The sequence below is a fragment of the Notolabrus celidotus genome, chromosome 17 (assembly GCF_009762535.1).
Source record: "Notolabrus celidotus isolate fNotCel1 chromosome 17, fNotCel1.pri, whole genome shotgun sequence".
NCBI lineage: Eukaryota > Metazoa > Chordata > Actinopteri > Labriformes > Labridae > Notolabrus > Notolabrus celidotus.
In genome coordinates this window covers 18093736-18107928 of record NC_048288.1, presented here as the reverse complement: position 1 = coordinate 18107928, position 14193 = coordinate 18093736, and the positions used below count along the sequence as shown (strand labels likewise).

Here is a 14193-nt window from a genome sequence, read left to right as displayed (position 1 = left end):
GAATTGTCATCATATTTTGCAGTTTTAATAAGTAAATAGAAAAGTTGATTTTTCTCTACATCAGAAAAGAAAGATTTATACTAATAAAGCTTCATGCAAATTTCAAACCTGTGGGGATGATAACACCATTGGCACATGAAGCAATGACTAATGTGATAGCTTTCAGATTAGCTTCCCCAGATTCAGAGCATCATACATTTGTTAGATCATGTGAAAACATCTGCCTGTCTGCTTATGAGATAAATGTACAAATTCCAAGAACTTCAGGTAGCCAAAAAAAACATCTAACCAGGATACTACTAAAAAAAAAACAAGATAATGACCAAGACACCAACGCAAAAAACAAGATCAAACCAGGACACTGCTAAATCAAAATCACAGCCAGGACACCAATACCAAAAACAAGAGTATAACAACACAAAGGGCAAAAACAAGATCATACCCAGGATACTAATCCTGATGCCTGTTCCATGTCTTCTGCCACTGGAGTCATTTATTAAATTTTGAATGTTTTTATTCATTTATTATATTTTATTTTGTTATCCCTATGTTTCCTTTTTTATATAGAGTATATTCAATTAAAGTGTTTGTTTACAGACATCAATCCACCAGCACTATGAAGGACTCTTGTTTTACTGTTAATCACCCCTGCATCAAGGAAACACCAAGGACATATCTCTCATAGATTCCCTTTTTGTTCCTTCTCTCTTTGAGTTTAAAAAATAATCTGTTGTTGTTGGTCACCCTCTAAAAATTACTTTGCTATCTGTTTTCAGGGTTTCCAAGGAAAAACTGGTCCACCAGGTCCAGGAGGTGTAGTTGGGCCCCAGGTAAGATAATGCTTTATTAAATAACTCATTAAACTAATTATTACAGATTTATATTTTGTGAAGTGTAATGTGATTCCTTGAGGGCATTGTCTTCAATTAAGGCTTCCTGTTGAAAAAGAGTTCACAAGAAATAACTCTTTGTAATCAAGTGAAATGGACTTTCAGGCTGACAAAAGGACTTTAAATGTATGTAGGAGAAAAACAAGTCAGTTGTCATAGTTTCATATGACCATCCCAACAATGTTCTGGAAGATTCCCCTGCAGGAGGTTCATTTTTCATAAACCTTATATCTGTAGTCTAATATCTCTAATACTGCATTTACCATACTGCATCTTTGCTGTGATGAACACCAATTAATATCCAGTTTATGTGATGAAATCTTAGGGACCAACTGGAGAGACTGGTCCTGTTGGTGAGAGAGGTCACCCTGGACCCCCTGGTCCACCCGGAGAGCAAGGTCTTCCAGGCGGAGCTGGCAAAGAGGGAGCAAAGGTATGCGTCCAGTTTACTGTCCTGAAACCAAAGGGGAGGAAGGCGTTTGAAGTGCCAAAGATGTTCCACTTTACTAACTGGTCAATTTTCCTCTAGAGTAGCACATTATCTTCTGTGCTGGGTAGGAGATACACATAATTTGTACAACATTTAGTGAGACGGTCTCATGGGCCACATTAGATCTGAGTGAGTAACACTGGGGAGAGGAAGGCTTGGAGGTTTATAGAGAGATCAGCAGTAAAAAAAAGGTGCAAATGGAACTCATGCAGTTGCAATTACCGTACATGATTTGATTTTGCACTTTGAGCCAGCTGCATTCACAAGCAGTTTATTTCTAGAGGGCATGCAAAGCTCAATAGACTCCTGGATGGCTTGAATAAAAACTGTGAGAAAGCAGAAAAATCTATAGCAATAAATTCACAGAGAAACACAGAAGTCCCAGCATCACTCTCAGAGTTTTACAAGATACAGTGAGTGAGACTTGGGGAGCTGAATTCCCTCCTCTTACCCCCTGGATGGCAATCCAGCTCCCATTAGGAGCAGACACCAGCCATTTTGTAGAAGTATGAGCCGCTCCAAAACAACCCCCCAGCTCCAAGGACCACTCAGCATGCCCTGCTCCCTATCCTCCACCTCAACACCCTCTCATCCCCCCCTTCCCCAAACCATGTCTCCTGTTTTCATTTTCTCCCCTTCTTCCCCAAACAGACAGTTTAATCAAGTCCGTCCACTAGCCCCAGACCCTCCGCCACTCACAAGCCCCACTCTCCCCCGCTCAGACCTGTTCATCAGTATGCAGGGACACTTTGTGGAGGTCTTGGCAGCAGAGTCCAAATCCTCTTATGCCTCTCAAGCCCACTCCTCTGTGCTCCCCCTGTTTGCAGATAAAGTCAGGCTGCCAATACTGAAGAAAAAGGACAAGCCAGTAGTAACTTTTTCTGCAGCCTATGCTCTTGTTTTACAGATTTGGTGGTAGAATGAAGCTACCCTGCGATGATTTGTACTATTTATATTAGACTCATAGATAATAAAAGCAAATCTATAGGTTGTAACATGTCTCAGGTGAGGTTTATGTAGAATTGAGAGCATACAAACAGCTGCACATTTTTTATTGTCCTTCCTTTAAGTGACCGCTATTTGTCTTAGCCCCCCACAAAAGATCTGTACTCATGCTTTTGCTTTTATTAACTCATATCAGATTTTTCTTTTGGCCTTTTAAAAAGTACATTAGTATGTTTTTATGTCCCTTCCTCACAAACGTCAAACTTACAGGACTAAAATGTTTGTATCTCATGTTTTGGGTGGTTATATGATTTGATTAGAGCTGAGAATTATGTATTGACTGTGTGGTGTCAGTGCTAATGAATCCACAGAAACATACAAGCTTCAAGCTAATTGCAGCTAATGGCCCATTAAGATGGATGTCGGCTACAAAACAAGTACACTCCCGATCCTGGTGGGATGTGTGGGGCCATTAGTATCTTCTATATGTACATGTCAGATGCTCTTCAATCTGCATTAGAGCTCTCTCTTACTGAGATTTAACTTACAAAACATGAATGCAGAAAGATACCTGCAGACGTGTCACCAGAGGGCTCAGAGGAGGAGGAGGAGGAGGTGAAGCGTCTTTAAGTAGGGCGACCATTTTTCCAGTTTGAGAGCAGTGCAGCTTTTAAATGTGATATTTAGCTCTGCATTGCTAAACTGAAAGCAGCTTCATTTCAACTCTTCAGAGTAACAGCAGAATTAGTGTGGATAACACACTTTTAGGTTAAAAAAATACAAAGAAAGTCTCAAATAGTGAAGATCCAAGTTATTTTTATTTTTATTTTTGGACACCGATATGGGCAGCTTTAGGCATACATCATCCATTAAAAAAACAGAAGACACACTAGTTAGCAAAATGATCATTTTTGTCACAATTTTTTTTTTTGAAAATCAACATAAGATGTCATCAGTGATGTAGAGAGTGTGTGCGAGTGCATGCCAGACTTTATTTAAAACAAAGCAGAGAGAACTGGTCATTGTCTGGCCTGCCATGGTCAATGGAGTCTCCAAACCAGTGAAGAGCCATAGTGCCAGAGAGAGTGGGACCAGGGGGTCATGAGGCAGGGCGCACAGTACCCAGGTGCAACTCATCCAGCTGATGACCTTTCCACCAGGACACATCTCCCCTCCAACACACAGAGTCAGAGTCACCCCGTGTCCTGGTGGTGGGGTCGTCACACATCATTAGAGCATGATGGATCGGACTGTAATGACCCCTGCTGGCTCCCTGTAATTAATTGGGCACGTAATTGTATTCTTGTGGCGTCTATGACAGTTTCCAATGTTTTCGCTCAGCTGCAGCCCTGACAGTGTCACATGTAGAGATATGGAGATCAAGTTTGGAGCAGTATGGGGCTTCAGTTTCATCAGTTTTTGTAGGGGGAAGATATCAGAAGAGCATAATAGAAATCTGTCATTCTTCCTTCCTCCTCCTTTCTTGTTCAGCTCACAGAGCTCTGTGATCAAGTGAACTGATTGGTTATCCTGAACCTAGCAGGTCAGCGGTTCAACAAAGCTACCATGGTCATCTTACTCAAGAAGAAGTGAACCACTTTCACAGTACTAAAAACATGGAGTTAAGTCTGGAGTTACCTCACTAACTTCAAAACTGTCTTTGGCCCAGGATGCAGTCGATGTAAACTGAAGCTAATTGATTCTGCATGAAGCCAATATTCATTCACCTGTTTCCTCCAGATGCTAGCTTTGTAGAGGAAATGCAGCAGTGTTTCTTTATGACTCTGCTTTTGGATCGTTGAAGCTCTGATGCGTTATGTCAGGAAAATCCGAGTGGAACATCATTTTACAGACTTTTACACCCTCATTATTGACTTTAAGCAAAGTGTCCATCATGGTGTCCAGACTGTGCATTCCAATGAAGACCTCCCTTGAATAAAATGCATAATTTTTTAAAAAGCCCATCCTAATTCTCACAAAGTTCTATTGATGCAACACATACTGAAAAAACAATAACACTAAAATGATGGTTTGTGTTTGCAGGGAGACCCCGGACCACAAGGACCCTCTGGTAAAGACGGTCCCCCCGGACTGAGAGGCTTCCCTGGAGAACGAGGTCTACCTGGAGCGGCGGTAAGAGCACCTGCACCCATTCATCATAGTCTTCCTCTGCGTGTGTCTGTTAGTAGAAAGTGACAGAACTTTTCTCCAGAACAAATGAAGCAGCATCTATCTGCTGCTATTCACTTCATTAGAGACACCAGCCCTGAATTCACTCCCACCAATCAATCCGCTGCAGAGGAAATCCAAAGCGACGTCTTACAAATGAACAGGCGTGCCTCTGCATCGATGTGCCGCCACCCACACCACTGTTTTAACCACTGCAATGCATCATGGGCCTCTATTACAGAACAAGGGAATTGTTGGTTAGGGATCCATTTGAGAGAAGTTTAACTCAAGGACCTGATGACGTGTTTTTATATTTCAGCAGTTTTCAGGAGGCAGCGGGGTTATTTGTTTTCCTCTGTATGCATTATTTACTCAATAAATTATTAAGTGAGAAATGTTGCCGATTAGTTCGTGGTGTCTGTAAGCGGACACGCTGCAGGGAGGGGAAGTGTTGTGCTGTCTGCATCCTCAAGGTCAGTGAGACTCTGCAGGCAGGCCGGCAGCTCCGCAGATTGTTTTCTGTCGTTGTAATTTACTCCAACACACAGCCGGAGCCAGCAGAGACTCATTACCCACACTGCCATGTGCTCTTTTGTAGCCCACTAGGGAGCTGCACACACAAATACACACAAATGCACACACACACACATTTCAGGCATTGACAAACACAGAAGAAAGCAAACCTACATGTAACATATAATAAACAGCGCTGCATGTATAAATCGACCCTCACAGGGCTGCATGTGCAAAATGAAAACAGTGCACACCCACAGAGTCATGTGTGCTTACATTTTATGTATCTATATGTGTGCAAATCAATTCCAGCAGTCTCCAGCTGCAGCATCCACAAGAGCACATTCATAAAGGGAATGAGATCCTTTAGATGTAGCACAAGTCTCAGAGCATTGGTGCTGGATTTTCTGCCTCTAACTTTCTTCATTTCTGGCCTTGGATTCCTGCTGGTGGTCAAACAGGGTGAAAATGTCAATAACACAGATATTTCTTAGAGTGTTGCTCTGAGGTTAAATGCTCTCAAACATATTTCTACCGTGGATGAATCTGGCTGAAGTGACAAACAGTTTTCCAAGGACAGACAGAGGATGGAGGTGTTGAAATAGAATTTTGAGGCTGATTCAAAGTTACGCTGAGCAATAATTGACATTGATTACAAAGTAGATAAACTCAGTGTTTGACCTAGCCTTATCCAACAGAGGCATTTAAGGTCAAGTCCTTTTTATCATTCAGTGATTTTGAAAGGGTTATACATGACTGTTTCTTGACTTGAGTCATATTGGTGTTCCTTATACCTTACTTTTATGCTTACAGTTGGTTCAGGGGGTTGTATAATAGAACATTTCCCTCCAACTGGCCTCCCTTCACCGGATATTGTGCCTATGAGGATTGATTTTAAGTAATTTTATTATCTCCATCCTGTCTGTCTGACCTTTTTAAACCATAATTTTCATCATGCCTCTGCTTCTGGTTTTTATGAACGTCATAGCACAGCACAGAGAAGATACCAAACTGGATGTTGTTTCCCTTAAACTCTGAAATAAGTTGCCTCTTCATCTTCAGCTGGCCCTTACACTTTAAAATGCTGTCTTAAACCCATTTTTATTCCACAGTTTATAACCCAGCATAAGAGTTGTCTTTGTTTTCCTTTCCTTATCATTGTGTTTTCACATTATTTTCCTTCTGCCTTACAGATTTAATACACACAATGCTAAACTGTTGTTTGTGAATCTACTTCAAATGTACTTAACTGGATTTGTACAAGAAGTCATGGTGTTTATCTTTTATCTTCATCAGGGTCCTGCAGGTCTGAAGGGAGGAGAAGGTCCCCAAGGTCCTCCTGGTCCTGTTGTAAGTACATCTTTACCTGAGATACCTTCACAAAGTTAACCTCACAGAGTTTCTCTCCCCTCTGTTTAGAGTTTTTAAGAATGTTTTATTTGACTTCTGTTACTGGCTTCATGTACCAGGCACTAGAGAGTATTTTACACCATTTGGATGAGAAAAGTTAAAAAAATGTTAATCACCAGAACATCTAAATATCTACTTTCTATTTTAAAACTCTCAAATATTTAAAAGAAAGTCAATATTTATATATTTGCTGTAACTGTTATAGCCCCAGGTTATGTTTTGTTAGCATGGTGCTCTTTTTCAGACGGTCAGTGCTGCATATTAACAGGTTCATACTCTCACAAACACTGCTGATCTCCTGGGTGGGTGTAAATCCAGCACTGCAGATATTTATTAATTTAACTTTTTCACATGAGAAAACCGTCACTTAAAGAAAATAGAAATGCACGTACTGAATGTGTGTGTGTGTGTGTGTCTGTGTGGTAGAAACCTGCAGACCACATACAAAATAAATTGGAAAGGTAATACAAAACCATCTAAACTTGATGTAAGAGTTCATACATGAGAGGACAGAAAGGTAGGAGTGAAGCAAGAGACTAAGGTATCACGAGGGAGGTTCTGAAGCGACTCATTTGGCAGTCATTTAAAGTAAAATTCAAATTCCGACCAACCGACTAGCCTAAAGTTAAAAAAAAACACATCATCAAAAACATTGAGCACAATTTATTTGACACAGCTAAACTCAGGATCACAGACTCTGTGACTAAAGTTAGCAGAGCTAGCACCACCAGCCTTCAGTCCTCCTTCCAGGTGAACAGCTACTGGTCACTCATTGCTCCAGTCTTGTGGTTATATGGTTGTTTACCCAGACATAGCCTACATACAACTTAATCTCCATTTTCTAGATCAGAGTACTGACAAACCACGCCGTGCTATACGAAATGCCATCTGTGCCTGTTTACATCAGGGTAGCAAGGCATTATAGCATTACGGCAGCAGACATTGACTGGAGCTCCAGCCCGGCCAGTGGTAGGCTACAACTTAGACACATTTGACCGACATTTTAGTACTAGAAAAATATTACTAATTTTCTGAAGTAACTCTGGTGCCAACTAGAGAGGGTGACAACGTTTAATCGTTAAGCCGACTTAACATGCACATCCCTTGGATTCGTAAAGGGATGATTTTTATTTTCTGAGAATACATCCAAGAATCAACCAAGAGTATTTCACACAGGAAGAACTTTAGCCCATCTAGTTGGATGAGCATGAAGTTGTTACACGAATTATACACTAATATCCAAGAGAAAGCATTCATTCTGTGTAATTATAGATTACTTTCAAGACAAATGTAAAGATTTGAACAATAGTAATGTCAAAAATCGACAACAACTACAACTTCATACTGGGATCTTTAGCTTTATGCAAAGAGATCTGATTTAGCAAACTGAATAAACCTGTAAAATTCAATAGAGATAAATCGGAATGATATTCACCCAAGCAATGTTGCAGAAGGATAAATGTGGTTAAATTTGACTATAATCAAATGCAAAAGAACAAGTGTTGTTTGTAAAGTAACATATTTTTCTTCCTGAGATATTTAATAAACTTTTTGGAGAGAAACTCAGCCTGTGCTCTCGAGGTGAGTCCATGATCAATCTGAACGTTTAACTGACTTCATTTTTAGAGCTCTCAGGTGAGGCTGCGTGTTCCTGGAACCATGAAGTGAATGCACATGCAGTGCACAGTCACTTAATTAGTGCTACAGGGATACGCTTTTGAATGCTCAGTGTCATACAGTGTCATGTTTTATACATTAACAGAGCTCTGATGCACAGCGGGAGCCTCTTTTATGTAAAACACATTGTCACTGCCCTCCCCCATCCCTCCCACACACACACACACACACACACACACACACACACACACACGCACTCAAACAGCAGATAATACCGCCTGCTTTTAAGGAGCAGCTCTGCCTCATTAGAACTTAAAGCACACCTGTTATTGTGTGCTGCTGTTTTCATTTTAAAAGCTTTGTGTGTAGGTGTTGATCTATTAGCAGTGGGTCCTGCTTTGCTAATGTCTTAATGGCAGCGTGTATTGTTCAGCACACTCAGGTGATGCTTTGAGGCACAAATAAATATAAGGGGAAATCAACAAAGCATGGCTTCTGCTTTTTATTTCCACTCATTATTTTTCTGTCTCTCTCCCACTCTCAGGGTTCTCCCGGAGAGAGAGGTTCTGCTGGTTCAGCCGGTCCAATTGGCCTGTCTGGTAGACCTGGCCCTCAGGGTCCTCCAGGTCCTGCTGGAGAGAAGGGAGCACCTGTAAGTCTTTTTTTCTGCAGTTGCCTTCTGTGTAATTTAATATATTTCTTTCCCTCCCTTCCTCCGACCCTCAGTTGCACTCTTTTTTAATGTAATTGAAATAAATGTCTTTTCCAGGGTGAGAAAGGGCCTCTAGGTCCTGCTGGTCGTGATGGTGTCCAGGGTCCTGTTGGTCTTCCCGGCCCTGCTGGACCTCAAGGTCCACCCGGAGAGGACGGTGACAAGGTCAGTAAAGCAGCACCAGACTGGCAGACTTGCTCTCCAATCCAAGTCTGGAGAACATTTTGAAGCTGAAGCAGATTGCAAATCAATCTTCGTCGTCCTTATGTTCACATTCAGACCATCTGCATCAGAAAATACATTGAAGACGTTGTGTCCTCTCCTTGCTGTTTCACATCCATCTTCATAACCAGAGCACCGACATATAGGGGATAGAAAAGTGTACTACTGCTGCTGGTATATCTCCTGCAGTCATTACACACTGTAACGTTACTTTCAGGTGTGCCATTGAGAAACCGAACACACTGTACGTCACTGTAGGAGTTAAAAAAGTGAACCAAAGAGAAGAAACCGTTTAGATCCATGTTGGAGCCTCCACACAGTGGCAGTGTCAGGGCCTCAGCTGCAGATAACGATCCTAGATTTCAAGGATTTTTCATCAGTTATGACATTTAGACAAGAGGCTCAGCTTCTTGTGTGTCTGTGTTTGTGTGTGTGTGTGTGTGTGTGTGTGTGTTCATGTGTGTGTTTCTCTTTCTCAGGGAGAGGTCGGAGAGCCTGGTCAGAAAGGAAGCAAAGCTGACAAGGGAGAACAGGTTGGTAGAAAAATCCATTCTTACCTTACTTGCTTATAATTTTTCATGTTTCTGATTTATGGATGTTTTCTAGGTATGAGTTATATATGTAAAATGTGTTGTATTTCTTGTGTTCAGGGTCCTCCAGGTCCAGCTGGTCTCCAAGGTCCCCCTGGTGCCCCAGGTCCTGCTGTAAGTACAACTGTCCTAAAAACACAGGTTGTAAATGTTTCATGATCCACATATCTGATCTGAACAAAAAGACATAGAGAAGTTAGGAATATTATTTTGACTATTTCTGGATATCAGTGTGAGTATGTGTGTGTGTGTTTGATGTTCCTCAGGGAGCTGATGGAGAGCCCGGTCCCAGAGGTCAGCAGGGAATGTTTGGACAGAAGGGAGATGAAGGTCCCAGAGGATTCCCAGGACCCCCAGGTCCCATCGGTCTGCAGGTGAGCAACCACTCACTCATACACTGAACTGCCACTGTACCTGGACTGTTTCACTCATCGGGGGATAGTATTTGTCCACCTGAACTCCTGTAGCTGTCACATTGGATCAGGAGGAACTCATCATATGCCGGATGAAAATATCAAGAGCCACGGTCCCATTTCTATTTGACTTACAAAGTATATATAAAGATGGACAAAGTGACAGCACCTCCTTGATCATACAAAAGTGAGACATACAAAAGTGCCCCCGAGACAGAGCAAAGTCAGAAGCTGTGTCCCAAATCAGGGGCTGCACCCTTTGAAGGCTCAAGACTGACTGCATCACATCAGTGCATCAAAGGCTGTACAATTTCAATGACTCATTCAAATGTAGCCAACTTCTGTCCGCCGACCCCAAAGAGTCTATCGGGTGCATCCTTCGTGGCCCAACATATCCTGAGATTCATTGCACCACAATTCAAAGTCACAAACCCTAAAGTGAGAAATCACCTGAAAGAGTCCACAGTAAACTGACTATAAATCTGCTCTGTGCTGTGGAGCAAACCCTGAAAACTTTGTCTAATCTCTAACACACTAGTGTGGAGTAGAAGTCTGCCAAAAAGTAGATATAAATTTAAAAAATCAGCCAATACTCCCTCATCTTGCCTGTAGTAGCAGTAACAGTTTTTAGTGATGACCTACATTAGCATCAGGAACACTTTATTACCGTTTCAAAGTATTTAAAGCGATGACACTGCGACATTCATCCCTCACCATGCTGCAATGCAAACACACATAAACAAACACACTTACCTGGGCTGTACCTCTGGTTTAATTGGATCTGTGGTATGTATTGAATGATCACCAGGCTTTGACCTGTAATGATTACACCGCTCACCTTTATTCACCGGCAGCATCCTCCCTTTATCATCGACTGGGTTAAAGAAGGACATTTAAAAAAAAATCAAATCTGCACACTGACTCACTCAATGTTCAGAATTTACTAAGATCAATCAGTATTTGTGAAGCTTCAGAAAAATGTCCATTAGCTGCACTTCATTGTAAGAACATTTCAATACTGCACATATGTGGCTAAGAAATCTCTATCCATCCAAGGACACAGTTAGAAGAGTGCTTGTATCTCATTGCTCAGACAGACATGAAAGAAATTATCCAATGTAAGAATGAAACATAATTTAAGGGAAACAGATCTCACATGCCTCACAAACTCTATTTACAAAAAAGGTACGTTTCCGTGGTGAACATGGGAGTTGTTTGTCTACCACCTCTTCATCAGTTCCTTTTTCAAGTTACTGTGTACACAGTGGGTCAAAATCCACTAGAACAGGGGTTCACACCTTTTTCAAGTCAAGATCCCCATAATTAATATGATATAACACTGGCGTTTGCTCACAGTAGATCACATGCCTTCTCAACCCTTCCTGAATAAAATCAAACTTTATGACATTTATAAAACCTGAGCATTTATAAAATATAGATATTTGTTGCCCTTATTTTGAGCAACATTTATGAAGAAAACAGTGTGATGGAATTTGTGATGGAATTCATAAATAAACTGGACACTGGACACAGAAGACTCAGGAGACTCTGACGGCTTACGTTGAAATAGTTTATGTTGAACTTGATTAAGGAGAAATGACATAACAGTACACAGGCAGGAGAGTGCAGTGCAATGCCAAGTCAGTTCCGTCAGACAAATCCTCAGGCATGTAACTTTATTCCCCCCAAAGACGACACTACAGTTAGATAACCATATTTGGACAATAGGAAACAAAACAATTGGGATAAAGAGCTGTGCTCTAGTCTGGAGACAGTAAGTTGGTCACAACACACAGATAAAGACAGGAACAGAGGGAAAGACCTAGATTACTACACTGACCCTGTCTCGCCTATCACCCAGTAGCCACAGCTACTATAGGAGAAGTTACTCTGCCCCTGACACTTAGACTAGAAGAATACAGGAGTTAAACATTCTTACATACATATATATAAAACTATGAAAATTCCACGACAGACAGGACTGACAGCCACAACTCACACACAGCCTGTATGATTACCATGAACTGGAGTCGTCATGATTCTCTTTCTCCATCTCAGTCTTCCTGTTGTCAGACTCTTGGATTCACAATCTGAGCTTGTCAATGGAAAAATAAATAACTTTAATTGAGTGGACGACAATAACCGTGCAGCCGCTGCTGCCAGTTTCATGGCTGCCAGCTGAAGAAATCTACTGGAGCAATTCCAAAACTTTTGAACCTATCAGTCATTTAGACCTTAAAATAAAGAAATAACTCAAGTTAAAATATATCTGACCCTTTAAGACATTGAATTGACAAATGAGTGTAATTAAAGGCAAATCCACTTCATACACGGACGATCACATAAATCCATGTTCACTTTAACTGCTTAATGATGTTTTGTATCTCTGTGATAATAATCTAAGGAGGTGGGACCTTCCCCTCTGCAGTACCCCATTTGTAATTATCAGTTTTATTAGTAATCAGCCTCTTAAGCTGAAATCGCTAAGACTTGCTTCAGAAATTGGGGTCGTTGTGTTGATGAAATTACACACACTGCTGCTCATCGTATCCTATCTCTGCAGGATTGTATTCAATGGACTTTTAATTGGGAGTAATTCACTTCCCATTGTGATTCCATTAATTGTGTGGACCAACCTGCTCCCATAGTCATTTCCTCATCGAGCACATTTACCTCGCTGCATAATTAGAAGCAACGCTAACGATCTCAGACTGGAGGAGACCTTTACTCAGATGAGGTTTCTTAGCACAGCAGGAATCAGCATGCAGATACACACACACACCTTAAGCACCCACAACATTTTACCCACAAGCAGGAGACATGCACATCTTCTGATGAAAGGCACTACATACAAACTTTACAACATCAGATAAAGTCTTTGAGTATCTGAGGCTGGTGCATGTGGAGCGAGTCATTCTTTGATCTCCTCTTTTGCAACCAAACACCATGCACTGATTCTGAGCAGACACACACAGAAGCCAGAGCAGGTTACAGCAGTTTAATCATGGCAATTAGCCGTAGAAATGCCAGGGATCAAACGTACAAGGTCCTGACCACATTTCCCATTTAACATGCATGACTAGGCTGCTTATGTTGATGCGTTGACATGGATTCAGACAGATCACAGTCAGACCAAAGCTTATTACCACACAGGGAAAATGTATCTCATGAAATATCAGTATGAAAAACAGGCACAACCTTTTAATTGCAGGGAATGCAAAAAACAGCAACCAGAGAAAGACTCTAATGAAATTATCTTAGAAATAAGAACAGCTTTAATAAGAATCTTTCCATTCATAATAGCTTAAATTGACATTCGAATTTGACCAAAAGTTGAAGTCAATACCACAATTAAATTCCACCTCTCCTACCACCTTCAAATCCCGCCTCAAAACTCACCTTTTCCACCAAGCATACTCACTCTAATCCATTTCTTTGGGACTGGAATGACTTCACTTTCATTTTTCTAGTATTGTATCTCTATTCTAATGTATTTATGTATTTATTTACTATTGAGTGTTGCTTTTATTATTGCTATGTTGTAAGGTGACCTTAAGTGTCAAGAAAAGCGCCTATAAATAAAATGAATTATTATTATTATCATTATTATTAATTACCACATAATTTAAAATGATACAGATTGTTATATTTCCATTTGAAAGTGTCATAAAGCCCAAAAGCTTACTAACCAATCAACCAGAAACTGCTGTGAGTGATTGAAAGAGAAAGAGCAGCGGTGGTCGATCGACTTGCCAGCGCCAATTAAGTAAACTTAGCAGAGAAACTGAAAAATTAGAAATTATATTCTGATTGTTTCACAGCATTGTCACTCTCAAAAAACATAACATGTCTATATCACTCCACAAAAGTCAGGGAATTTGCAGATATGGCTTCTTCCTGCCTGCTGTGTGCCTCTGCTCCGCCCCCTGTCACAGCCTCCAAATTGCTAACTCTCCTCATTCACCGGTCGGCAAATACTGACATTTCATGAAGTGATTTCAGCATCTAACAAAGACACACACAGTGTGTTTGTGTCTGTTGAAGACAGACTGACAGAAAGCAGAGAGGGGAGTCAGTAATGTCACCTGCTCTCTTGTCAGTCCCAACATGCAAACTGCTTCACACCATAGTTGCTGCACATTAAATGGCTAGATCAATCCCCTGACAATCCAAATCTATGTGAAAGCAACAGGTCTGCACTTTGTTGCCTTACATGAGGGCA

The 14193-nt window shown here is 41.0% G+C and overlaps 1 protein-coding gene across 7 annotated transcripts in view; it reads left to right on the top strand.

Annotated features, from left to right (window-relative positions):
• The window catches only part of col11a1a (collagen, type XI, alpha 1a), a 149113-nt gene that overhangs the window by 95710 nt on the left and 39210 nt on the right, over positions 1-14193 (top strand). For all 7 annotated transcript variants that reach the window (XM_034706183.1, XM_034706184.1, XM_034706188.1 and 4 more), the window contains 9 exons: positions 777-830; positions 1216-1323; positions 4369-4458; positions 6304-6357; positions 8579-8686; positions 8804-8911; positions 9448-9501; positions 9619-9672; positions 9825-9932. In XM_034706183.1, the coding sequence (XP_034562074.1) occupies positions 777-830; positions 1216-1323; positions 4369-4458; positions 6304-6357; positions 8579-8686; positions 8804-8911; positions 9448-9501; positions 9619-9672; positions 9825-9932 (738 nt within the window). The remainder of the gene's footprint in view (positions 1-776; positions 831-1215; positions 1324-4368; positions 4459-6303; positions 6358-8578; positions 8687-8803; positions 8912-9447; positions 9502-9618; positions 9673-9824; positions 9933-14193) is intronic.